The sequence below is a fragment of the Aythya marila genome (genome assembly GCF_965140915.1).
Source record: "Aythya marila genome assembly, chromosome: 3".
Lineage (NCBI taxonomy): Eukaryota > Metazoa > Chordata > Aves > Anseriformes > Anatidae > Aythya > Aythya marila.
The window spans coordinates 113,775,757-113,802,485 of NC_139044.1; the positions used below are offsets into that span (position 1 = coordinate 113,775,757).

The 26,729-nt window shown below is 36.1% G+C and overlaps 1 protein-coding gene across 4 annotated transcripts in view; it reads right to left on the reverse strand.

Moving 5' to 3' along the window:
- SUPT3H (SPT3 homolog, SAGA and STAGA complex component) overlaps positions 1-26,729 on the reverse strand; it is a 277,708-nt gene that overhangs the window by 64,050 nt on the left and 186,929 nt on the right. For all 4 annotated transcript variants that reach the window (XM_082758111.1, XM_082758110.1, XM_082758113.1 and 1 more), the window contains 2 exons: positions 26,618-26,708; positions 24,895-25,031 (listed from right to left, as the gene is read on the reverse strand). In XM_082758111.1, coding sequence (XP_082614237.1) covers positions 24,895-25,031; positions 26,618-26,708 — 228 coding nt within the window. The remainder of the gene's footprint in view (positions 1-24,894; positions 25,032-26,617; positions 26,709-26,729) is intronic.

The following is a 26,729-nucleotide window of genomic DNA, read 5'->3' on the forward strand; positions in this document are numbered from 1 at the left end:
AAATTAAACATGCATTGAACAGTTTCAGATGCAGAAATATAAACCACAGATTGCTTATTAGCCTTGCGCATTATGCTTCCCAGAGGAGTGTGTCAATTCTCATTTTAAAGATCTGCTTGCATACTTCTCACCTAAGACAGTGCAATGGGGTTGTTAGGAAAGGTACTGAGCGCTCTTGACCTTACCCATTTAAACATCGAGATGCACAATTTAAACTAAAGCACATGAGCAGTCTGCCTACATGTTTACAGATGACCAGAAAAATAAAACATTCTCCTAGACTGAGGCCAATGTATCCTGCACTGAGCAGAACCAAAACTGTGTGCTTTTAAGATGGGAGCATTATCATCATTGGAATTAATAAATTACATCACATTAAAGGTGCACCAGGCAGAGAATAATATTGAAGTACCCCTTCCCATACAGACATTCAATACATAAGTGGTAAATAATATATTATAATAACTAAGTGTTAAACGTGTATGTCTTGGTTTCTTTCACTGTTAATCTATGCTTAGTTTTTCATGCTACTAAACACCTAATTGAGAAGAAACAACAAATAGAGTTTAAGAAAAATGTTTTGAAATGTTATCTACTGTATTAAAGTGTAAATGAAAAGCCTATATTTCAAAAAAGTCAAGATTACGTACAGCCTCTTCTGTGTATTGCTATGCTGTAACTGAATCATGCTTGAAGCAGCACTGGAGTACATGTTAAAGAATGAGCACATGCCCGAGTTTTGTTTACTTCAAGAGAGCAGAGTTCATTTTCACAAGGTAAGGATCTGGTCTCTAGAAGAGATTAAATCCTTCACATATTAGGGGCAGGAAGTGGTAGGTAGATTAAAGAGAATGATTATCCTTTTCAGAAGCAGACAGTTTAATCAAGTCCATTAAACAGGGAAGGCATATTGTCTTACACGTCGAGGAAAGGAATATAACTATCTTCCAAACATAAAATAAAGCATTAAACTGGTAAGAGCAGAACTATAACTAAGGATTCAAAGTGCTATCAGGAGGGGCTGATGCCACTGAGACTGTACTGCAGGGAGCCCACACATCTCAAATCATCATGCACACAGAAGGTGAAGTAGAAGGCGTGTTTGCATTACAAACAAAAAACAAACAAAACACACACACACAAATTTTGCTGTGAATTCCCAAGCTCTTTTACATCTGATAAAATCAAAATTGCAGAGTTCTTTAACCTGGTTTACTGGAAAAGAACAGGGCTGTTAATGAGAGTATTTGAAGACTGGTTGTACAACAGGATTTTTTTTTAACACTTTCTTGTATCAGAAAAAAAAAATAATCAGTACTTCAAAACCACAGTTTCTTCTTCTCTGTTAGGTCATTCTTTTATGGCACTCCAATCCATCAATTATGAGATGGTGGTGGTGGACAACACATTCAATTTAGCAGTGAACTGAATGACTAACTGTGCAGGAACATACTTGGATATTCCTTCTTTCTTGTCATCTCTACCCAGCCACTCATTTCTATTGTATTTTGACTCTTAATCACCAGGATGGAAACTGCTACTTAAGTATTTTTCTATTCCTCTTCTATGCATTCTTCTGGCATCTCTACTACATTTTCTGGATCTGGCTGAAAATTTTTACTTATCTGAAACAGCAATCTATTCTATCAAGACATTAAGTCTAAATTTATTTTATATCCTTTAAGAAAAAATGTCACAATAACTTCAATCCTCATCCAGCATGATCAGAACAGAGATCTGCTTTGCCTCAGAATTAATTCAGCTATACTTTTCAAGACAGAAAGAACCTCCAGGATCATCTAATCTGATCTTCTGCATAGCACAAGACACTTCTCACATAATATATACTAGAATTTGCAGTTCTAGAATTTCTTGCATAATTTTACTACATTTGTTGAAATACATCTAATTTTGATTTAAATATTTCACATATTAAGATATATCTTCTTCAAATTATTTTAAATGGTAACTTTTTATGAAATGTGGTTTAAATTCTGCAATCATTTGTGCCTTTGCCAGTCACAAATTACTAGTTGGGTACTGCCAGATAACAATGAAATAATTTAACCATATGTGTGTAATCAAATGGACTGAACTTCTCTAAATATGACAAAGTTTTGAAATTTTACACATGGAAATGTTTTGGTTCTACCATCTTCGTAACTGTCCTTCAGCTGTTGTAGGCTGTTACCTAACCTCTTTCAGGCCCCTCCTCTTAGGCTAAGTAAGACTAAGTAAGCTCAGCGTCTTCTTACAGGACATGCGCTCCAAGGCCCTTACCACCTCTCACTAGCTTTCAGCTCAACCTTTCCAGTTTCTCAGGATTTCTGCGGGTTTGAAGGGTGCCAGATGGGACACAGCGTTCCAGATTTAGCCTCAACAGCATCAAGCAGAAGGGAACAACTACTTCCTTCAGTCTGACAAGCACATTTCTTCTACTGTTGCTCATTGTGCATTTTGTTTTAGCTTTGATGATAACATACTGTGCCTCATATTCAGCCTGATGTTGAATCAGTCAAGTAAAAACAGCTTTTCACATAAATATCTGGACTATATTTTCTTCCCAATACACTCCAAAAAACAAAACATATCATGGCATGCAAACTCACAGTTCACAGGACTTCACAGCCTTTCCATCAGTCCTACCAGTTTTAGAATAGTCTACAATTAACCAGCAAATGCAGAAAAAATGAATAGATAGATAGGATAGGTATATGATCTTCAAAGCAAAGCAGAAGAGAACAGGTCATCTTTCTTCTTCACTTCTCAAGATTACAAACTGTAATTATCTTCTCTTATATCATCCCTGCTTTAGAAGAATTTAATGTTCTCTTATCTCCACGTTTCTAAGGTATATTTGATAAACTCAAATTGAATCAATAGCATGGGATAAAATGGGAGCAGAAAGATTGTGCATATTACTGCAAACACACAGTTACTCTGGGGCAGAATAGTTTAAAGGAAATAGCATTCAACTTTGGGCAAGACACAGAAAGACTGTGAAAACTCAATAATCTCTATGTAATGCTTCCTTTTAAATCTGTAGAATACCCACTTGCAATTTTTTATAGTCTTTTTTTTTTTTTTTTTTTTCAACTATAATTTCAGACACTTTAAATAAGAAATTGTCTAAATTGTCTTATTTGAAAGAGAAGTCATTCCAACAAAGGTGAAGTCCTCTTTCATCAGTATAAAAACAAGTTTGCTAAGTCTTTCCTACATGATGAAACACTGAAACCTTATGTCCATGCTGCCTTGAAGCAATCTCAGCTTGAAACAATAAATGACATGAATGGCACAGTCCCACTGGTTCATCAAAATATATTAAATATATATATATAGAGAGAGAGTTTTCACTCCCTTTACAGTAGTATTAGTCACTTACAGCAGTTAAGAAGCTGAATTATGTGGTGTACAGCAGAGTTAAAATACTTTGCATGCTTTCCTTGGAACATGCTGAAGGATGCAGTAGATAGGACCTGGCACATTAGATGTATGCATAGTCTTCCAAAAATGTGTTGCATTATATCTTTCTTGCAGCATGAAGAACTAAAAAAGACTAAACTTTAGGAATAGAAAGAAAAGGTAAAGAGCTGAATACTGTCACCTGCCATGCAGGATGAAAAGAATCTTATTTGGATTCCATTTCAAAGCTGTCACACTTGACATCTTTTGGGAAGAAGAGGCCAAATGTTAACTGGCTTACCGACTATTCAGTGTTTGAAGGGAATGTGCTGGGTAGCTGCTAAACTGGAACATTTGAATAGCACACACAGCATAGCTGGGCGTCCCTGGGCTGGCAACAATTAAGATGTTGGCTTCTCAGGCTATTTGCTTATTCATATTGTGGCATGATTTCCTGATTTCTTTTGCTGAAGACCTTCTCACTGTGCACCTATCATGGTTTCAAAGGAGTGACTAGTCTAGAAAGAAAAACAAAATTGCCCTGCAGTGGCTGATATTACTAGAAGAGATGCCACTGCTTTCAATTGTAAGTTGCCATGAAGCATACATAGATTACCCTCTGCATGTGATTTCTTTTAATTTTTTTTTTTTTTCATTTAGACTGGAGAATAACAGCTCACATGCTGCAGGTCAAAAAATGTCTAAACTAAAATAATTATAATCTGTGAAACAAAGCACAAAGTAGCTCAATATTGAAAAGCTTGCATAATATAACGAAAACATTTTTATTCTCTGTATCTTGAAATTATCTGAAGTTATCACTATCTGAAGATTTCTGTTACATAAAGGAAAAATGTATTTACTCTTCTAAGGATGACTTGAATTGGTAAGGAAAGAAAAGGAGGCATTTTAAGAGTAAGCATTTTCAAAGTTTAAGCTTACTCAGAGTTTTATACAGAAAATAAAAATGTCACTTGGGGAAAGATCAATAGCTTTTGTAATGCAATACATGGTTTGGCTATAAAACACAGACATACAGGAGATTTTTATCATTTTTACCCACCTCTTATAGAACATACCATGCATTCTCAGTAACCATTAATCTGAACAAGTCTGCGTAACAAGTCTGAGGCCTTTGATGCAATACCATTTTGAGAGTTCCTGAATTTAGTACAAAGTTCCTCATATCTTCATTACTAGAAGAAAACATGAGGTCTTTTTCAGGTAGACCATGAAGGTCAGAGGTTGGACTCGATGATCTTGAGGTCTCTTCCAACCTAGAAATTCTGTGATTCTGTGATTCTGTGTGATTTCCATTTTAATGTATTTGTACAGTTATAACTAGTAATAAAAGTTCTTTTTTATTTTTTTATACATTACTAATGCTCTCCTCCCTCCCAAATAAACAGAGTTTAAGATCTTAAGAACCTTTAAAATCTTAAGAACTGTTACAGAGATGCTAGGGTGCTATTACTTTAACCACAATAAAAGCAAGCTGTGGATGATAATAAATATATATCAAAATATACTTTTCTTAAAAAAAAAAATAATACTTTTTCATGATAGAAAAATGGATATTTACTGTCTATGGACAAAAGATGGGATTCACTTGACAAAGTTAGACATCTACAGTGTGCTAATTAGTCATCTAAAGTATATTTATAATCAAAAAGATATTAAGATGCTTTCAGAGACCAACTTTTTCCTAAACTAGATGTTCAAAATAGGTCAGACTAACCACTTCTGTGAATTTGTCTGCAGTTCATCCACAGTGGACAACAGCAGTGGAGTTCTGTGGACATTGGCTTAGGTCTACATGTCCAAATTACAAACGTCGTCCAAAATGCAAGAGGAATCCTACTTTGAGAGTGATGATCGAAGGATATCATCACCAATAGGGCAACACAAAAGCCAAGACTAAAGAATGACTCAGGAAATTTGGTTCCACAAAAGCGTCTTTGTATCCTGGGCGTTCATTAACTCCCTCCATCTTCCTCCAAGTATTTAAAAATGTAAGCTAACAAAGCAGATAAGTAGGAGGAAGGGAGCTGGCAAGACAATTTAAGATTATGTACAAATTTTAAGGAGATTTTAAAGAAAGAAAGCAAATGGAAATGCGCAGGCAGTAACAAAATGAATGGATTAATTCCCAGTAGTCATGATCTCATTGCTTAAGGAATAAATAATACTGGTCTCCTGATAGGAAGTCACCACTGCTCTAACACTTTGCCTTTGAACATAAGCAAAATCCTCACATACTGTCTTTATTTGAACCAGCTCCGTATCATATCCAAATTCCTTTTCTAAATTTATTACTGCTGGTCTGAAATTTGGAGCTGGAACCTGTAAACAAAACATTTCCAGTTCTTGAGATACCTTTGATTTCTACAGGAAGATTTTTTTTTTTTCTGCTATTATAAACGACATCATGAATTTTGTAAAACTACACGTTAAATTTACGGCTATCTTCTACCAGTGCTTTCCAAAACCCGTAAAATATTTTTGGATAAAATATGCTATCAAACTTAAAAAGTTATGTGGAATTTATTAATATATTAAAAAGGCTTATATTCCCTTACTTTCCTGATTGAGGACACTGTAACACCTTTCTGTGGTTTTCATCTGGCTGTACATCAAAAGCCTTATGTCAGGTTAATATTAGGATATTTGTATGTCTTCTGGATAGCATTCTTCTGAACACTTATCCTAACTCTGTATCAATATGTGAGGTTAATATAACCAGCTTTAGCAGCTCACGAGTAAAGCTGTCAGTCATCAAAGTAGGCATCACCTCATAGTCTGGGAGATACAAACAGCAATGTAGGTCCTTTTGTATAATGAGTTTTACATTTTATTTCAAACTTACAGTCAAAATCACAATCAGTTTAAAAATAATACAACATTTATAGGTTATATTTTTAAGCAAAAGCAAAACATTGTAAACTGGGAGAAACTTCAAAAAATATTTCTTTTAAGGCTACCACTAGAGATATGGATAGATGGATAAATAAAAGGGTAGACAGATTAAAAACTCTATTTAAAAGGTGTACTAAGGTAATATTTAAATTGGATTCTATGCAAATGTCTTGCCATTATGTCCCACCTCAAAAATCCTTTTGTAACTCTCACCCTCATGATATTTCCACCATCATTATTTGCAGATAGGTTGGTTTTGAACTCAATTTAGGTACAGCCACTTGCATCCAGAATTGGTAATGTAGCCCTAAACAACTCAAGAGCTGCCTGACAACATGATTCCCTGAATCTACACTTCTTCCATGCTACTGAAATCCTCCCCACACTACACTGATGTTTTGTTTGGTCTTGTTGGCAGTAATTCATGGAGGTTTTTTTTTGCTTAAAGGCTGTTTGTGGTCTTGGATGGAGGCTGGCTTGGAGTGGCACGTGCACAACATACCGTGCGCACTTGCTCACGATGCTGGGTGAAGAAGATTCTTCTTCTTCCTTGGAGGATCCAGTCCTGCTCCTACTGGTCTGAATGGAACAGTACAAGGGGCTGCTTCAACCTGAAGTTCACCAGTGGAAGATTGACCCTACACAGAATTAGCCTCAGTGAAACTGAATTCCCAGGCATATTCTGCCTGGTCACTCACCCCCAGTACGTCCAGAATTATTCCAGCCATGACCTGTTAAGCAATGCATCTAGTAAAGCTAATGAAGCTGAACAGTAGGTAAATTCAGGAAAAGCCAGGGACAGGCACTCCACTGGTTTTAATCATTGAATAGAAGTAAGAAAACAAGCTTCATTTTAAAAACATGCATCAGAAATTTCTGTCCTGTTACTAGCTGGTATCAATATGCTTCCAAAAATAGATTACAGAATTTGCTAATGTTAAATGAAAAATGAAGAAGTCCTCAATACCTGTGAAAAATTTCATTATTCTGCAAGGCACATCTCTGTAATTCTTTGTGTATCAGGCCTGCTGACAGGTACTGCAAAATGCCCTCCTGAATAATCCTCTGGAGGTCCACACTAAAAGTAGGTGCATAAGACAACTAAGGACAAGTTTGAGTAGAAGAAACTTAAATAACTGATTGACTAAAGGACTAAATTTCAGGCAACATGGGCAGTATATATTCATTTCAGTCCTCTTAGCTAATTTGTAAATACCATAATTCTGTCTTTTGCCTCACTATCAGTAAGAAGAGGTATTTATTTATTTGCAGTGGAACAGCCAGTTGTCACAGTGTTTGCCATTCTTGGGGATGTCACCATCCCTCCCAAGATATTATAATTGAAAAACTGTTTCTTGAGAAATTACATTAAACAATACTCTAACTTCCAACACAATAGCAGAATATACATGCATAAAATCAATAAATTCAAGACACGGTATTTGTGCTATATGCATAATTATTTGTTGTGCCCTACAGCAATCCACTTCAGAAGACTGACTTTGGTCTTACAATCCATAAATGAAATCCTGGTTCTACAGGGTCCACAGCGAAACTTTATTTAACTTCAACAGCTGTAGGACCTCACCCTACAAACAGCTCGCCTAACTTAGTATTGAATCTGGTGCAGATGGTCAGCACCCTCCTCTGAAAGGAAAGCAAAAAAATGGACTTGCAGAACAGGACACTGCTTCTGAAATAGCCTTTTATTGATGTGCTCTCAGGATTAGAAATCCAAGTTAGACTCCATATATTACTTTTGTAGCAATATATCTTAAAGCCTTCCACTTTCAGAAGGAACCGTGCAAATCAACTCAAAAGGTTTTTGAAAATGAAAATGGGCTGGCGTGGATCTGGAGAGAGCTTGGCTGCTGCTAAGCAGGCTGGGTTCTGCCATGAGTTCATGACAGTTTTGACTTTTGAGCTAGAACGCACTTCCTAAAACACTGAGATGCTGTCCTAACTGGGAGATTAAGAGCTACAGGATGCATTTTGTACAAGACACTGATCAGGTTTTTGAAAGGGAGGCCACTAATTCATTAACACACCCATTTTATTAATTATAAGAATGAGTAAAACGATTTAGTTCATCCATTTTCCATGAAAAATCCTAATCTGGAAACTTGTATGAGGAATTTATTTAAGAAGTGTATTCATGAATATCTGTGAATAAAAGTAAATTAATTGAAAAAGTAAAAGTAAATTAATTGAAATTGAAGTACACTGTCCTACAGGTATGCTGTTGTGCTCTCCTTGGCATGTGACTAGAGAACATCCACAATTACCTGAAGTAACTGAGAAAAAATCAGATTTGTATGAGACTGTAATCAGAGAACAAGAAATAGCAGTACTCAAATATGTATTCTGACTTCTTTAACAAAAGAAGTGTGCACATGGACATTTCACATTCAGATTGTGGCACTTATACCACAGGGTCCAATTCTGTGGTCAGACTTTTATTCTTTTTAGAAAAGTCTTTCAAATTTGAGAATTGCAATATATGGAGCTCCAGATAGAAATCAAATCATGAAATTCAGGGAATAAGTGAGTCACACATAGAGTTAAAAATGTTTCCCTCAGAAAAAAACAGTGACTGCTGTGTGTAATCTGCATGGATTTTTAGAAAGAGAGAGTAACTTTCTCATTAAGAAGCCCAAAATAGCTGATAAGAAACCTCTCTCAGCCTCACAGCCTGCATTTGGCTGCCTGCTGCCTCTTGACTAGCTCAGGCTTCCCCACCAGAAAAAGAACAGGATTTCAATATCCAAAACTCCTACCTCAGTTCTGCCACTGCCTTGATCTCTGAGCATGATAGAGTGCAAGTGAAGGCTGAATGAATCATCTTTCAAGGCTTGTTTCACAGTTGCAAAGTTTGCAGTAGGTCAGGGAGAAAATAAAAAATAAAACATCAAAACTGCACAAGCAAGACCCAAAAAATTCATTGTCTGAATTGAAAGGCTTGGAACAAAAGCACTGGTGTATTTATTATTATTATTTATTTAAGGGGACATCATTCATGACACTGAACAAAGTCTGTGCCAGTGTGAATATTTTATTAGCCAAATGCTGATGATTGTGTGACACTTGCTATTTATTTAACTATGCAAAATACTCTATGCTGCTGTTTGTTATTGTTTCTCAATTTTTGTAAACATGGGGAAATTTATCTTCATAGAATTCTATGAGCATTATCTCCACCATATAGCTGAGAAGTCGAATCATAAAAAGACTATTATCCCAAGGCAATGTTTTATTCTGCAAATGCTTCTCTTTTATTGACTTTTTCTTTTCATTTTCTAATGTTAGGGATGAAAAAGAAAATGTTAAAGTTCAGGATTTAAGAAAATGATTTAGCATTTGGAAGTAAGTTAATTTGAACCATCAGCTGATTTGGAACAATCTATTTATTTAGGCCCTTACACCATGCCTATTGATAAATATACCACAAAATTATTAGGCGTTTACATAAAACCAAAGAAACATATGCTGCCATTAATTCAAAACAATCACCACCAGTCAGTCACTCCAGGAGTTCTCTTAATGAACATCCCCATTCCCTCTTCCTCCTCCAAAAAAAACCCAAAAACAACCAGACCTCCCTTCCCCCCACACACACACAAAAAAACAAACAAACAAAACAAAACCAAAAACAAAACAAACAAACAAAAAAAAGGGGGGAAATCTCAAAAAAATATAATTTTGAATTGTATAAAATTTTCACAATAACTCTTAAACTAATTACATTTTAATTTGTGTAAGAAGATGAACTGAAACATTCAGATCAAGCTTTACTCATACTTCATTTAAAAATAGAAAGTTTTGAATTATTAACAAAAATTGCCAGATTTTTTTTAGTTTGGTTAAGAGCAGAGGAATATTTTGAGACTCTCTAAAGGCTGAAATTCGAAGTGAAACTTAGTGCCTTGTGAAAAACTATGTCAATATATACTGGCAGCTTTTAATATCTAAAACGTAGATGTTTTGTACTAGTGAAACAACAGAACCCTTCCAAGAAATCACATTTTATATAATCCCAGCTAATTTGTGGCAAAACAAACTAAAATGTTGTTTTACAAGTTTTCATGAATCAATTACCTTCAACAGAAGAAACAGGACCTATGTATCCTCATCTCCTGCTCTGTAATACCAATTGTCCCCTCCATCCCTTACTGTTATTGACCCTTAATGTATTTATAAAAATGACAATAGTTTTGATGGGATTTTGGTTTTAATCCTGAGATTAGGGAGTGACTGCAAAGAGCACTTACTGTATATGGATTCTTTACCATAAGCTTTACTGATAGTTTACCCTGTTTCCTAATGAAAACAACAAAAAAAAACCACCGTGTCTCTATTAAAAAGCAATCAGATTTGCTACGCTGGTGACACTTTAAAGAGCACATTATGTGGGAAAACAAAATAAACATTTACCCTGGCAAATGAAAGTGAATTTGGGTTTTGACATACTTGGCAGGAAGGCAGAATTATATTCATGTCAAGTATGCAGAAAAGCTAATATAATATTTAAATATTTGCTTAACTAATATAGAATTTAAAACAACACATTAGAAGAAACATTTTTTGTGAAACATTTTAAAGTTTTTTAGTATAGGCTACTCCACAAAACTAATATGCTCAGCTGAAATTTCAGACTTTTACAGCCTTTGTTGCACATTCCATTCACTTGTAGAGTGGTAAAGAATCTTCATATTCTACTGACAAGTCTTTACTTATATTTCCAAGACAAAGGCAGTTCTTATACTGATGGTTTAACTTGATAATGAATTTATGCAGCTTTCCAGAGAAACAGCCCTTGAGAATCAGAATCTGACAAATATTGATGTTAATGTTAACACTATCTTAGCTAAACCCTACAGCACTCTTCTGTGGTTTGGTATTTTGCACATGCAATTGTTTCAAAACTCCTTTCATTTGCAACAGGACATAATTCATTGAAGACAGATCTTTATATTGCTCAGAGTGTATCTGAATGCTGTACGTCAATGACTGCTGAAATACTCAACCAGACCTCAGCTCTAATTCATATATTGTGCTGTATGAACGGAGTACCCCAGACCTCCACTTTTACACATCGTGATAACCATGTTAGATAGAAGGATGCTGGGTGGTGTTTTAGCTCCAAAAGAATTTAGATGCACTGTCTAAATACATGGCTACTGAACTTTCTTTTAGAGGTGTAAATCTAATTTTATACTAGCTGTATATATCCACAAAAATCATATTTACCAGCGTATTGCAATTATAAATGATGATGAAATTTGATATACAATTTTATGAATTACTACCAGTATTTTAAAACATTTCTTTTAAGAAAACACTTATCTTTCCTCATTTTTAGAGAGATTAATAACTAGAAAATATTTTGAAGTATTCTAAATCGCTTACATAAAAATATAATAATAATTAAAACCAACATCATTCTTTGTTGTAACTGTATGTTTTAGAAATATGTCATTTTAAAACCACTTCAAAATAATTCATTCAAATATATCTGATTTGCAAATTCAGTTATGCACTATTAAACCAAGTGCTAAGATCTTCCGTTCTTCTAAATCAGCACAGCTCCTCTGAGTCCCATCATAAAACAGAAACTACTGTTTATTTCACATCAGTAATTAAAAAGGGATATAGAGTTTTCACACCATAAGACATAAACAAAAAGGTCTAGTTTGGGGAATTTGACTATCAATCTTCTTCATTTACAGTGCAAAATGCAGTGCTGCATTAGTAATAACTACGCACATAGTACTTATTCAGCCAGGCAGCCTGTTACAGAAAATAATATAACAAGAGACTCTTCCCTGCACATATTCTTAAAATTGGCTGCAATCAAAACTATGCTTTCCAAGAACATTACCACAGACCAATTCTACATGCCAAACTATCAGACATTTACAAAAGAAGAAAATACAAAACATTTAAAAATACATAGAATTATTATTATTTTGATTCTGTGGTTAGTCAAATTATTTTAAATGATAGAAAGGTCTGAAATCAAGAGCTTAGCAACAGATAGCCCAGAATACTACTACCAGGACAATCTTCTGAAAAGGAAGCCACAGCTCAGATTCCTGTTCAAAATCAGGTATAAATATTTTGAATATATGCTATAGTTCAAGCTGGTATTCTTATTTCTGGACATATATAGTTATGTAAATTTAAATTCAACATGAAAATAACTTATTTTTGGAAATGTTGAAACTTGTTCACATTTCTAAGATTTTATCTCCTTTTGTATCGATTTTGTTATAGGTTTAGACTGACTGAAATGGAAGGCTTAAGGTTTTTCTTTTGTGGAGGGTGATTCAAAAATCTACAGAGACAACAATAATAAATAAATAAATCACGTAACCCTAGTCACAGAATAATGGAAAATCACCTTAATTTCAAAATATTTTAGCCAACAACAAAATCTAGCTGGGATGTAAAGAAAAAGACTTTTAATAAAGAGATTTTGAAGTGTAGCTTTGAAGGTTTAAGTCTATTCAGTGTTAAATGTGCTTGAAGTAGAGCACCGTTAACTACCACTGTTTGGCATCAATTACTCAACTGTGCTCCTAGGAGTTGCTGTAGCTTCTCATGCCATTATATACACTGTGGGACAAAATTTACTCTTCAGTGGTGGCTGCTCAGATTCCTTAGGATTTCTGATTTTTTTTCTGACATTTTTCAAGTTACATCTCATATTCATCAAAGATGTCAATGTCTCAACAGCAGTTTTGTCTCTTTCTTTAAAATATAACATAGGGTAACAAGGTTAGCAATCATCTCACTTACATATTTCTTCAAATACTGGAACTAGAATTTAGATCTCCAGCCCTGAGGCATATCAAGAGTTAACTCCCATTTGAAGAAGGGTGTAATTAGTAGCTGGAGATCTGCTTGAGTTCAGGACATCTGAAGATGCTATTACAATTTTCAGATATAAAATAATTAGCTGATGATATGAGCTGACAGCTAATACATCTAAAGTAAACACAAAAAAAATATTTCCAAGCGGATGTAGAGTATGTGTTCCATTTCTAAGCTGTTTGATATGGTGTTTGTAAGGAGCTAGGACTCGATACCAGATGCCGTATGTTCTACAAGCTTTTTCTGCAGATGTCTGCAGCCTGAGAAAATCAACAGTGCTTTGAATAATACTCCTAGTAAAAGCATCTTCTTGTCAGAGTCACTGTATGATATAGGATATGAATCCCACACAAGTGGATGAACTGATTTTAAATAATACCATCTGACAATGGTACAAAAAATTCCTAGTAGGTCTGACAAAGTCGTGGAAATGGCTGTTAGGCTTGGGAAATAAAATCCAGCCCCCTGACAAAGACTACCCATCCTTCTTTCGTTTGATCAAATGGAAAACCAAATTTAATGATTGCTTCCTAAGTTCCATAGCCAAAGCTTCTATAGCGCTTAACACTGCCACCAAGGAGTCCCTGTCTTTGCCCTTTCTGCATGTCACTCAAAAGAACGGTCTGGAAAAAAAATGCTTATTACTTGAGAATAAAGTCTATGTATCTTAATGTGTATTTGATTTTACCAATTCATGCTGTTTTCTTGCCATTGCTGTTAATGAAGTTTCTTTTAGAACACTGAAAGAAAATCAACTGAAGTCTCAAGTACAGTATATGTGAGACAAATGCCAAGGAAATACTAAAAGCCTGATGCTACCTGTATGCAAAAGCAAAAAGAGCTACCTCTTAAGCCATAAACCCACAAGTTCAAATGAGAATGCTTTTTCACTCAAAAATAAAACCTGTGGCTCCCCACCTGATAAAGATTTTACTGAATTCACATAAATCCATTTCTCAAATTTATTTGCTATGCAAAATCAAGATTTTTTCCAGTGACAATATTGTGGTCTTGTCCTCCCTGAAAATATAGGTCTCGTTTTGGATGTACTTCACCAATCCAAAGGGGCGGCATGGCCTAATTCTTGCCACTTTAAAGTTAACTAAATGTAAGCCCCAGGCTATTAAAAGGGTCAAATGCTAACCTGAAGAGTATTAAAAGATTAAACTCTGCATGTTCAACTCCATGAGGAATTTATGTAAGGTAGCTACCTGAAAAAGAGAACTGTTCCCGTTTTTCTGAATACCCAAATTAAAATAAACTCTTGTGATTCAATTTGTGGAAGTGTTTAACTGTCTAGGTATCTTCAATTTCAATCAAAGATAGTAGAGCAAAAAGAAAGAAAGGCAAGGCAAGGAAATACAATTTTAAGCTTGGGGGGCAAAAAATACAAGCGACTCATACTAACGGCATTATGCTTTCTTCCGCAGAGTTAACAAACTATGCCAGGTTATTACCTCTGCTGTGCTGCTGGGAATGTTGTGGGTCTGTTTTTAGTGGATTGTGTAAGTATGAGTCTCGCATTTTGCAACATGTTGAGCTTAATTACATTACTCTACCATTTCAACAGACACTTAAAATGCTTAAATCTTACTGCTTCTTATTCCATAGCCGCTACACATGTGTGAAGCTATCACTGAATGCAATTTTGCACAGCAGCCAGATCATATTCTTACGGAAGAATACAGCAAGCAACATTATAGATAAAATAAACCACAAGACTGAGACAAAATGAAAGACAGAAAACCCTGTTCCTTGTATACATAAAAAGTCTATTCCAGGAAATACCAGCAGTTACAGATTACAGAAAGTGCAGAAGCTGGAAAGTCCAATTATATGCTACCTAGATTTTTAAACAGTTTTTAGAAATCTGAGATGGTTTATCATTTATATGTTTTATAAAAGCTCTTATATTTCTACTCCACCTGCCACTTTAATATCTTAAATGGGAAACTTCATAATAGAATCATAGAATGGCAGAATAATTTACACTGGAAAAACCACGGGACCTTTCCAGAGATCTCCAGTTCAACTCGCTGCTCAAAACAGGTCCAGTTAGATCAAGTGGCTCATGACCACCCACATTTGAAATATTTCTTAGTTGGAGATATTCTGCAAGTCTCCAAGTTCCTCATTTCTCTGACCAGAGAAGTGGTAGAGTTGACATGCCTTGAAGTATTTAAGAGATATGTGGACCTAATGCTTAGGGACATGGTTTAGTGGTGGACTTGGTAGTGTCGGGTTGATGCTTGGCCTTAAAAAATGATCTTAAAAGTCTTTTCTAATCTAAATGAATCTAAGATTCAGTCCTTTACATCGTATTATCACCAGTAATAAAATTTCCCTTTAGCCTTCTCATCTTCAGGCTGAATTTTGTCATCCTTTTGTCATCTGTCAGGTGCTCCAGTACCCAAAACTTCTTTGTGACCTTCTGCCAAACTTGCTTCAGTTTGTCACAGTCCTTCTAGTACTTGGGAGCACAACACTGGACACAGATTCTAGATGCACATCTCCATTTAGCCCAGGCTCCAACAGTAGCTAGCCATGGAGGTTTAGGAAATAGTATAACTAGAAGTTATAATAATTCTTACAATAATGCTTATAATAATTCTTTCCCTGAATAGTCACAAAAGTAGCTGGTGATCTGTGGCTTAAGCACTTCTTTAGCCAAATGCAGCGCCTTTGTATTCAATAGCCTTCAACAGCTTTTTTCCCGTTTCACTTGTGCAATTCAGTAGTTCTGAGCTCATTTCAGCTACATTTTGCTGAAATGCAGCCTGAAAATGCCTTTCAATGCTCCTCTATCTTGTCTGTATTCTACAGCCTGTGGATGCAGAGGCTGTTATGACACATAGCTTGCCCATTCCGCTAGCAGAGGGTAAATGCCAATTTAACAGACAGAGATCCTTAGTAATTCTGAAGAAGGTATTGGCAAGGCTGACCCATGAGCATGATTAAAAGTAGGATTCAGTTCCTGGCTGGAGTTTGATACTGGGAAAGGCATTGTCATTCCCTTAGCAATGACATAGAATGAGGACAGGAAAAAAGGACCTTCTCTCTACTGTATCTGTAATGTCCAGAAATAGCAGATAAATGAAATCACAGTTGGCACTACCTTAGGTCAAGAGGCATACCTCAGCCTCCTGTGGATGAGTCAGAAAAAGAACCTTTCTCTGACATTGGCTTGTGAATGTTGTCACCTAGCTGTTAAATCCAGGATGGCGCTCAGAGCTCTCCCTCTTCTGTAGCAGTTGAAATAGAACTCCATTAAAATCCCACAGGCATGCTTCCTCTACTGTCTTCAGTTGTGGAAAGAGCTTATTCCTTTCCACAGAAGGCTTTTTGCAATACAAATCCTTAAAGGGAAGGAGACAGAAACCTGGGAGCACACAATGAAGCTTGGTCAAACAAGTGTCTGGACACTGGCCAGCAGTCCAAAACTCAGGACCACAACTGAAAAGAATCCAACGTAGGGCCACCAAGATGATCAAGGGCCCAGAGACCCCGTGCTGTGAGGAGAGGCTGCAAGAGCTGGGGCTGCTGGGCCTGGAGCAGAGGAGGCTCCGGGGGAGCTCCCCCATGGCCGTCAGTACCCGCAGGGAGGTGTGGAGAGGCCGGAGCCGGGCTCTGCTCAGCAGTGCCCAGGGCCAGGCACAGAGGCCCCGGGCCCAGCCTGGAGCCCCGGCGGCTCCCCCTGCCCCTCAGGCAGCACTGCTGGGCCCAGGGGTGCCGGAGCCCTGGCACAGGCTGCCCCAAGAGGGGCCGGGGGCTGCTCCTTGGAGAGCACACAGGGGTGCCCTCCAGCCTCAACCATTCTTTTGAGGTTCTATGAACCTCAGAAATACTAATCATTATCAACACGGATTTGTTTAATTGCTTTAAATCATGACAGCAATTTCAATACCCTACTGCCAATGGCACCTTTGTCAGACTTCAACATCAGTCCTTGTTCCCAATTCTCCGAAGTTTACATAAACAGTAACTGTGTTGTAAGTACCAATATATGGTGACTAGTATATCTAAGCAACAAACCCGTTAAACACAAGATCACAAATAAACATAGTATTAAAATACACTTGGAGAATGTTTCTTTAGTCTTACATTTGGCTCCTAATCAAATGCTCTGTGGAAATAGTGTTTAAATGTATGTGTGTCTACATTTAATTATAGATATAAATAATATATATATAAAGTTTCTTTCCAAAACTTAAGTTAAAACACAGTCATTTGGGTGTCAAAAATACAAAATACAACAGCCCAGAACCTTCCTCTTCCTAAGAAAAAGCAAACAGTGGCAAAAAAATATTCAAAGAACTAGAAGACAGAAAAGCAAAGAACACCTTGTCCTCCCAGCAAAACTGCCTAAATTTGCAGTATGAGCAACACTCACTAAAATGCTCTAAAACCAACAAAATTTTACCAGGACCCAAACAAATAGCACACTTCACGTAACCATAGCAATCAACCCCAATGTCAGAAAACCCTAATAATCCCAGTAATTTGTACCAGTGTAAGAAGTCTGTCGGTATTATTGGCTATAGCAAGTAACTTTTCCCATTTGATGGCTTTTCCCAATTCTGACGAGAATGACATCATATTAGCAGACACATAGATAATAATGAAAAATGGTTTCTGTTTATTTTCTGTTTACTTTTAACCAATTCAGCCATTACCCAAGAGAAATAGTGTTTTCCCAGTATCCCAAACATTCCCAAGCAGTGTGTAATCACAGAAACCATTAATAGCAGCAGGCTTATTTTTACACTGGATAATGGTCACAAACACTTTGATGCCCAGACAGCTAATTTACATTCGAGACACTGCTAGTTTTAGCATCTTTGCACTCATCTGGGAACACTGGACTGATATGGAGAAATTAATTTCCTCTATATTTGGATTCCTAACTTTGGTAGGGTCTGTTTTGCCACATTGAAAAATATGAGAATAAAGGGATTTGTCTTGATTGATGTTCCATCTGTGCTCTTTTTAGTCTTTCCATCTATCTATACCAAAAGAAGGAGACAGTAGACAGGGAGCTGGTGCTGACCTAGCAGACTACTAGAGATCATTGTCACACTCTTTTTTTTTTTCATATCACCAAGATCAGGCTGCATACACAGAACTTTTTTCTCCAGAAAGAACCACCCTGAAGGCAACAGAAGAACTTTTCCTAACATCTGATGAAATCCATGTAAATGTGACTTAAATGTTTTTGAACAAAAACAAATAAACCTAAAGCAATTTTCTCTCTTAACTGAGAAATGAACCTCCCCATGGATTGTTTCTCTCTCATTTTTGAGTACAAAAACAGGCCTAAATACCTAAAATGTTTAAGCTTTTAGACACATACAGCTAAGTGAAATTCAGCCCAGCTTGTGGTAGTGAAGCACAGAGCTGTCAAAGCAGGTTAAAGAAGGAGAATCCTGGCTTTTTCTTACAGTGTCTCAGGAACCTAGGCAGGAACTCTCCCACTCCTACCTGAGTACATCACAAGCTCCTTTTCAAATTCAAAACAATCTCTTCTTTTTTATCCTGGACACATGGGTGAGAATGATACTGGCTTACTACTTTACATTTAAGGCTGCAACTATTTAGTCTATATAAGAGGTATTGTAAGACATAAGGCTTTTAATGGTATGGTTTCTCCTACTGTGTCACATCACTGGTATCCCTTAGCTCATTTTCGACAATGTTGGGTAAGGAACAAAGAAACTTATTCCTTATCAGTCTTACAGACAGATCTGTAAGACTATTTTTAAAGACAACACAAAAATGCATCAGAGTTTAAATCCCGATTCTCGTATGAACCTGAGCAACCATACATAATTCATAGGCATACTTCACACCAGTCTTCCAAAACTTAAGCCTTCTCCACTTCTAATACTTCTTGTCCTTCAGCCTTCGCTCCCTAAATCTGGTCAGGATAGAAACAGAATGGTCACTCATAAATGCCTTGCAAGATAAATATGTCCCAAGGAGTCTCAAGAGCTCACTGTAATGAACATACAAACATCTGATCAGCTGAATAGCTCTCCAGACCCCACTATCCAGTACTGACTGTGTCTCCAGGAACTGCAGTGGAAGATGAGAAAATTTATATGCAAACATCCAAAACAAATTTAAGAAATTTCATTTGTAGCTGTATGCTATCCTACTCTTGTAGATGTAGATGTTAAAATCTAAGGAGGCTGAGTGCTTATAACCTGTGATTCTAAAAACTTAATAAATTACTAGATATAAGCACTGTATCATGAGATGAAAGTCACCCCCTCAACTAAATGGCAAGATTCTGTTCCAAAAGATAGCTTATATCAAGAATAATCTGAAAACAGTACGAAAGTTAAAAATAATCCTTTCTGGAGAAACAGAAAAATAAGTTTATCATTAAAAAAATATATATCAAGAAAGATGTGCTCTGAGAAACAATGCCCTCATGCTTCGTAACATAAAACTTCTTAGTTTGTCTTCTCGCATGCAGTTTCTATTAAGTATGTGTTGTCTGTACTACAGCACTAAGCTTTCCATATGGGCTTTAAATCAAATTCCAGTTTGTTATTGATACACCCTGCATGAACAGATACTCCCTAAAGAGTAATGACCCCACACAGCACTTACACTGGCATAATTTTTGTCAGTGAAATGAGCACAGTAGTACTAGAAAAGGCCTCAAAGCTCTTTCTAAATCACTTCCTGCTTATTTTCTTTGTACATCTTTTCTAAATTAGCACAATGAATCTGAGTCGTTCAACACCATCTTTTGGATCCTCCCTGAACATAAGCACTCATAGGCTTCCGTTTGTTTGTTTTTTGATTATACCACTAAGGTTTAGCTTTCTCAACTAAAAAATGTCAGGTCCATACCCTAGCTCCAAGGTTAGCAATGGAGCATCCACGTGTCCCTGCTCCCGCTCTCCAAACCTTCCGAAGAGAGCGGCCACATCAAAACTATGCCATGGCAAGATCTGGCCCAGGCTAACTCCCAGACTATGCCCAGGAATTATTTGGGACACTGCTACTCAGTCCAGGTCAAAGTGTGACTTCTTCAAACTTTTAATGTAGATGATCATCAGTAGGAAGGAATCTTCTTGGTTACTGTCTAATTTACTACTACAGATGCAAATAAATGCCGATTTCTATGACTAGACTTCCAGAGTATTATTCCTGAGTTCCACATATAATACTTCCAGAGTATTATATCCAAGGTGCATTTAGTTGCATTTCACTGCCTTGTATAGGCACAAATGTATCATGTCTGAACACAGGTTAAATTCAAATGGAGCAATTTAATTTCATGTGAATGAAGGATAACTACTCTTTACTACACATCTACACTTTATTGCAATGTATTGTGTTTTGCACATAGCCCATTCCGTTTCTGTGAACTTTGTACAAATTCCCACCAACAGAAGCATACTACTGAGCAGTACTGGAAAAATCACATCCACAATGAACTTCCAAGAACAGTAATCTGTAGCTGGAATTTTTAAATATCTAACACATCATTCATAGGTCAACATACATTAAAGAATCAAAAGCTTCTGCCAATCTCTTTGGATAGGGATGTAGCTTAGTTTTACCTTTTGCTGTCATCTAGCTTGCTTTCAAGGTATTGTAATCTTCTAGTGAAGTTACTTTCCCTGCACTGTTTATTCAAACTTGCAATGTACTATGAAAGCATTATGGTAGCTACTGCAACTGAATTATTGCCATATAACATCTGAGTGTTGGAAATATATCCCTAAACTAGCAGTCAGAGTGACAGATGAATGGTGTTTCTTTTAGTCCTAGGGGAACAAAACTGAAATAGAGCATTCACAGTATGATGCTCTAAGCATTCCTTTGTATGGCAGCTCAGATTTCTGATGGGATTTTTTTTTTCTTAGTGGAGTAGGTATTGGCACCATAAAACAGATGATAAAAAATGGACATTTACAGTCTGAGTTAGAAGTCAGCTTTGCCATTAAGATGAAAGAAGTTTTAAAACACCTCTGCTTGATTTTAATAATAAGGCATGGTAAATTTGATAAAGGCTCTCATACAAAAAATTAGCAGAACTGGAGTTACCATTCAAGAAATCACAGCCAAAGCTGCAGCTCATTTTAGTACGGACAGGTCACCTGAGAGATTCAGAGTAGCAACATTAAGGACCCAGAAACCCAAACCTGCATCTCTACCTAAACTGCACAAAAAGGAAAAATGTAACAGTCTTAAATAAACATACACCTTCCCATTACTCTGATTCAGCCATATCCCACAGGAATTCCAGTTCTCTTGAATTGATTTTTATGACACAGAGGAAAGCAGAATTGCAATCCACATGGAATGTTTTATTTTTGTAGATTCAGCCATCAAAGGCAAAAGAATGGAAATTAAATCCCTGAGCACTAGCAACCCTGGATATTCCAAAGTGAAGAAGGAGACACTAATCTGTACAATAATAAAGGGATGTTAGGTAGATCACCATTATGTGCTTTATTCTCAGGAGATGGTCACCTGTTATGAAGACAGCTTCTGTGATCTCCTTCATGTGTTCAGTTCAACTACGTGTATGGACCAGAATATTTTATTTCATCTACAACTTTTCTTACTTGGAGGAGCAGCATATCACTGGTTTGACTGCTGTCTTAGGAGGGCAAACTACTTGCTGTTATGAAGTGAGACTGTGCTGCCATTACAAGCTTTTATTTTGGTTTGGTTTTGCCAGTACAGCTGGCTGATTTATTACTATTCATTGCTATTATTGATGTTTTTCTAATGAGTCATCTGATCACAATATATTGACAATATAATCATGCATTATGGCAAAGAATGTGGGTTTTGTTCTTAATGTCTGCTTTGTATTTTAAGACTAATTGTCGTTCCTTTGTATATTGCTATTATTACTGTTTCAGAAATAGTTCCTTCACTTCAAATTAAAGCCACAGGATGCATCATTAAGTGCAAAAGTGCATCAGTAATCCTAGAAGAATGTCCTTTCCTTGTAATATGACAGTGGGTGTTTTTCAGTCAAAACTGTAGAATTTCACATTCTCCTTTTTAATGTTTGAAAGTGGCTCGGAGCTTCGCTTACTCCTCCATGGTACAGAGAGGGAATGGACCTCACAAAACTGCAAGCACTCCCATGAAGTTTTAGGTCTAATTTTATAAAATGTTTTAAAAGAAATAAGTATAAACAATATTTGCTTTTTGTATCATAACTGAAACCATACTGCTAAACAATCATATCCTGTTTAGCCCATAATGACATCAGAAATATATGTTTATCATCTGCTCTGGACAACTTAGCATGATTTTGGCCCAAGGCAAAGTGGAACTGAAATCATTTGCAGTTGTCCAAACCAAGATAACCACACATTTCTGAGGTAATTGATACCTAAAAGGAACATTGCCTTTAGATCACAGCTCATGATTTAAGTATACTAATTCCTTAAAGAACGTTGTTAGAATTTTTAAAGTGTCTATTGGATTTCCTCCAAAACTTACCATGGATTAAACATAATCTACTGCACAAAGAAAGTAGGATACACTAGATTAGCCCATCCACTAACAACTCTTCCTTTAGGACTGGATCACATTTCCCACTATATTTGATTCCTTTCTACCCACCTCAAAGTGACAACAAAATCCAAAACAAAACAAAGCCAAAAATATATTAAACTTTTGGAGTAGCATGTCTCAAGCAATGTTTCATGTTTTGTCACTGAAAAATTAATAAGAAAGAAAATCCACAGTACTGACTTCATACGTGTATATAATTTATGGATCTATTCTAAAATAAGTAGATCTTGATTTTTTTTTTTAACATGGAAACAGATCAAGAGTTCACAAAATGTAATAAAGTAAAAGAATAAAGAGAAGAATTACTTTTAAATATAGATACCCTACAGTTCATGAATAATACTCACGTGAAGAAAAACAAGATGTGTAATCAGATGAAAGAGAAGTATTTTATTACAGCAATGCATTCTTTGACAAACAGAAAGTGAGAAAGTGAGATATGTCCTTGTCTGGGACAGGGAAGTTCGTATTTCTAGTTACTTGTGTAGTTTTTTAAACTTACAACAAAAGAAAACAAAAAAACACAACACTGGAATGACAGAAGAGAATGTAAAGAATAACAGAAAGTTAAGCACATAACAAACTCATTCAAAATGGTGCTGTTATGTATTTTTGTGCATATGAGCTCAAAGATGTGCCTGCATTTATGCAAAACATAACATTTTGCACAAATAAATATGTATGAAAGCAAAGCAAAGCAAAGAATCAGTTTCCAAAACACAAACAGTGGTTGGGAACAACTGCCCTACAACACTGATTCTCAGCTGCGGACAAACGAGACTTGTTCCTAGACCAAATGCTAAGATAGAATGCGTTTTTGATTAGATTTTGAGTAAGCGTAATGGGGAGAAGGAAAGGAAAACATGACTGGGTAAGTCCCAGAAAGAGCAGGATAAAAATCAGGTTATTTCTTACTCAGAATTTTCCATGAATCCTTACGGTGAAATGTGGCCTAAATAGGCAAATATTAAATAGACAAATATTACGGAATGCATCAGCCACCTCATCACAGAAAAGTACCCAACTTCTAGTACTGAAAGAGCATAAAAAGCACTCTAAAAACAGAAAGTTTCCAGCAGCCATGCATCCTACACCTCTGACTAAAAACTATGGAAATTGGCTCAAGCACTAGTGTGTAATTGTAAGCAGACATTCTGCACCGTTTTGCCCTCGACAACAAGTTGCCCACACAAGCCGTTATTAGGAACTGCGCGAGAACGGGGGCTATGAAGCATTCTCCATATTCACTGTGGACAGGGCCAGCCTGTTCTGTGTGGAAAGAAAATTGAACCATAGGAACCCAAGCCAGCCAATGTCACCTGCCTTCAGGGCCAGAGAACTGATCCTGGCCGACTTATTAATTAGTCTAGATACAGGCTTTGGATCTTTCTAATACTTCAGAGTAAGCGACGTTCAAGAAGATGCTCTTTAAATAGGGATCACAAGGTCCATGCAGCAACTTCCTATGACACAGTGCCTTTTGACAGTATAGATAAATTTCAGTGAAACCAAGCAAAACTGGTACCAAAACCATTATTGCAGATTTCCATGCTAACACAGTTATATTGCTTCTTGATCCCAGCTAGCTTTTTAAGAGTGATATGGTACTGCATTCTGTAATGTAGACATAATTTTTCATATGTACATATATCAGAAAATAGGACTTGAAAGTGAGAGGGAGAGAAGAGCATTTACTGAAGTGTGTTTGCACAGAAACACATTTTTGTTCTTTTTTTTCCAAAAACTGTGTTATATGACAAGAATCTTCAACTTCTATTTAGGCATAATTTTCTAATGAGAGAAAGAATGAAAAATAGAAGAAATTGTGAAAGATACATGTGAAATGTTTTTAAATGGAATCTGATTTCTGCAGAAAGGAAATACAAATACATGACAGACAGAAAGATCCATAACTACCCTTTCATAATCTTCCTTCTCAGCATGTGTGCTTAGATATCAGGAAACATTTGAAGGAATAGGAAAAATATGGAAATAGGATTCCTTTAGACCATCTGGGCAAAAGGAAAAAACATAACAATGATACAATATGCAGCACAAAAAAGACATCAGACCAGCATGATGTATGAACTATTTCACAGTTTTCTCTGGTGGAGATGGATATCAGTAAAACAAAAGAATTACCTCCATCCGCTCTTGCTTAACATCATCAATCTCATCATCTTCAAACATGGCTAAGAGCTCTCCTGTCTGGTCAATGGAGTTGAGAAAGTCTTGAGCAAGCTTCTGCCGTTTGTTTGTGTTGTTGCTGTTGAATTTGTCTGAACAAAGATAAACAAAGAACAACAAACCTAAGTTATTTGGCTACTGCAAAATGTCCCCTGGAAGGGACATTTTTTAGAATTAGATGCACTATACAGAAAAGGCCTGTTTTTACTGTCCTCCCCATATACCCTGTGCTACCTGACCAAGATGAAGTCACTGCTGTAGTCCAGGAGCACTGTAGTAAAAACTCCTCTTCAATGTTTCCTAGTACAACCTAATGTTTTTAGTGATCTAGAAAAACCTAGCTCATGTATTGTTATTTTGCACTGAAGAACCCACAGTGCTGCAGAAGAAACCACTATTCTTTGGTTGCATAAAAACTCGTATAATGTAACGTATGGAGGAAACATGATTTCTCATAAGCACACACACAACACCAAAATACACTAATTACCTACAACCTAAAGCAAATCATAACACAAGCATTAAGATACAGCTCCACAGATGATGGACCATTGCTTAACAGTAAAGCCTAGAGAACCCTGGGCAAGGTGATTGATCTCTGTTGTTCTAAACAAGGTAACAGCTATAAAGACACTAGATTCACATGATAAAATTGATGACTTCAGTTGCCAAAGCCTGCTAGAAATTGCAATCTTTAATTCCCAGATGAAATGTGTTTAGAAGCATTTCATGAGCATCTAAATGATTTAGGAAAATTGTTTATTTGTTTTAACTGGTGACACGAACTTTAGCATTACAAAGAAAGCTGTCAGGTAGGAAGCTATACTGCCAGATTGCTTCCATGAAACAATATACTTTCATGTTTTGTGAAAATAAAATGGCAAATTAAATCTCAAATGAGTTGACAAACTTATCTACACATTGACCAAGTTAAAGTAAGAAGTACAATGTTTGCCTAACATCAACGTGGATGCTCACAGGAACTAAACACAAGGAATTCATTGTAAGGAGAAAAAAAAATAAAAGGCTCTGAGAAAGGAAATAAGTTAAATACAAAAGTGTTGTTTGGATATAGCTGGACACTGTAATAAAAATATGGTAAGATTTAGATTTCCTATGATAAATTTTAACTTTGAATGCTTCTATTAATATAAATCAATAGAACTTCGCTTCAGTGGCATAAATTTATACCAGCAAATGCAATGATACCAATTAATACGTTTCTTAATTCAAAGAGCTTTGCCTTTAAATGCATTGGTTATAAAACTATGACTTCATCATGGAATGGAAAAAAAAAATGTGTTTCCCAGTCTTTAAATGACAGATTTGAAGTATAAAATGTTTAACAATACCAGAACCAAGGCCAGGTCCTTTTGTATTAAATGACTTCAGGTTATGGTATATTGTGTAAAACATGACAAAAGTTTTTGGTAATTATTTAACAAATGTCCATTCAATTGCAGCTCCCCCTTGCACACAGTAGCTGACACATTTAAATTACACATGCTGAAATCAATTAGCCCTTTAATCAGCACCAGTTTCTTAACTTCAACAGAGTTAAAACATTAAGCAGTGTTGCTTATAATTTGGATACTAGATGGAAAAACTGAACTTTGAAGTAATGCAAATGGGCATTTATAAAGTATCAGCCCACTCCCAAATTAAGTAGTTTTTCTACCTTCAATGATGTCATCTTCTTCTATGCCTTTGACAATTTTAGATTTGTAGTCTCGAAAAAACATGTACTTCAGTAGTCTTCTAAGCTTTTTCTATGAGAAAAAAAAATATTA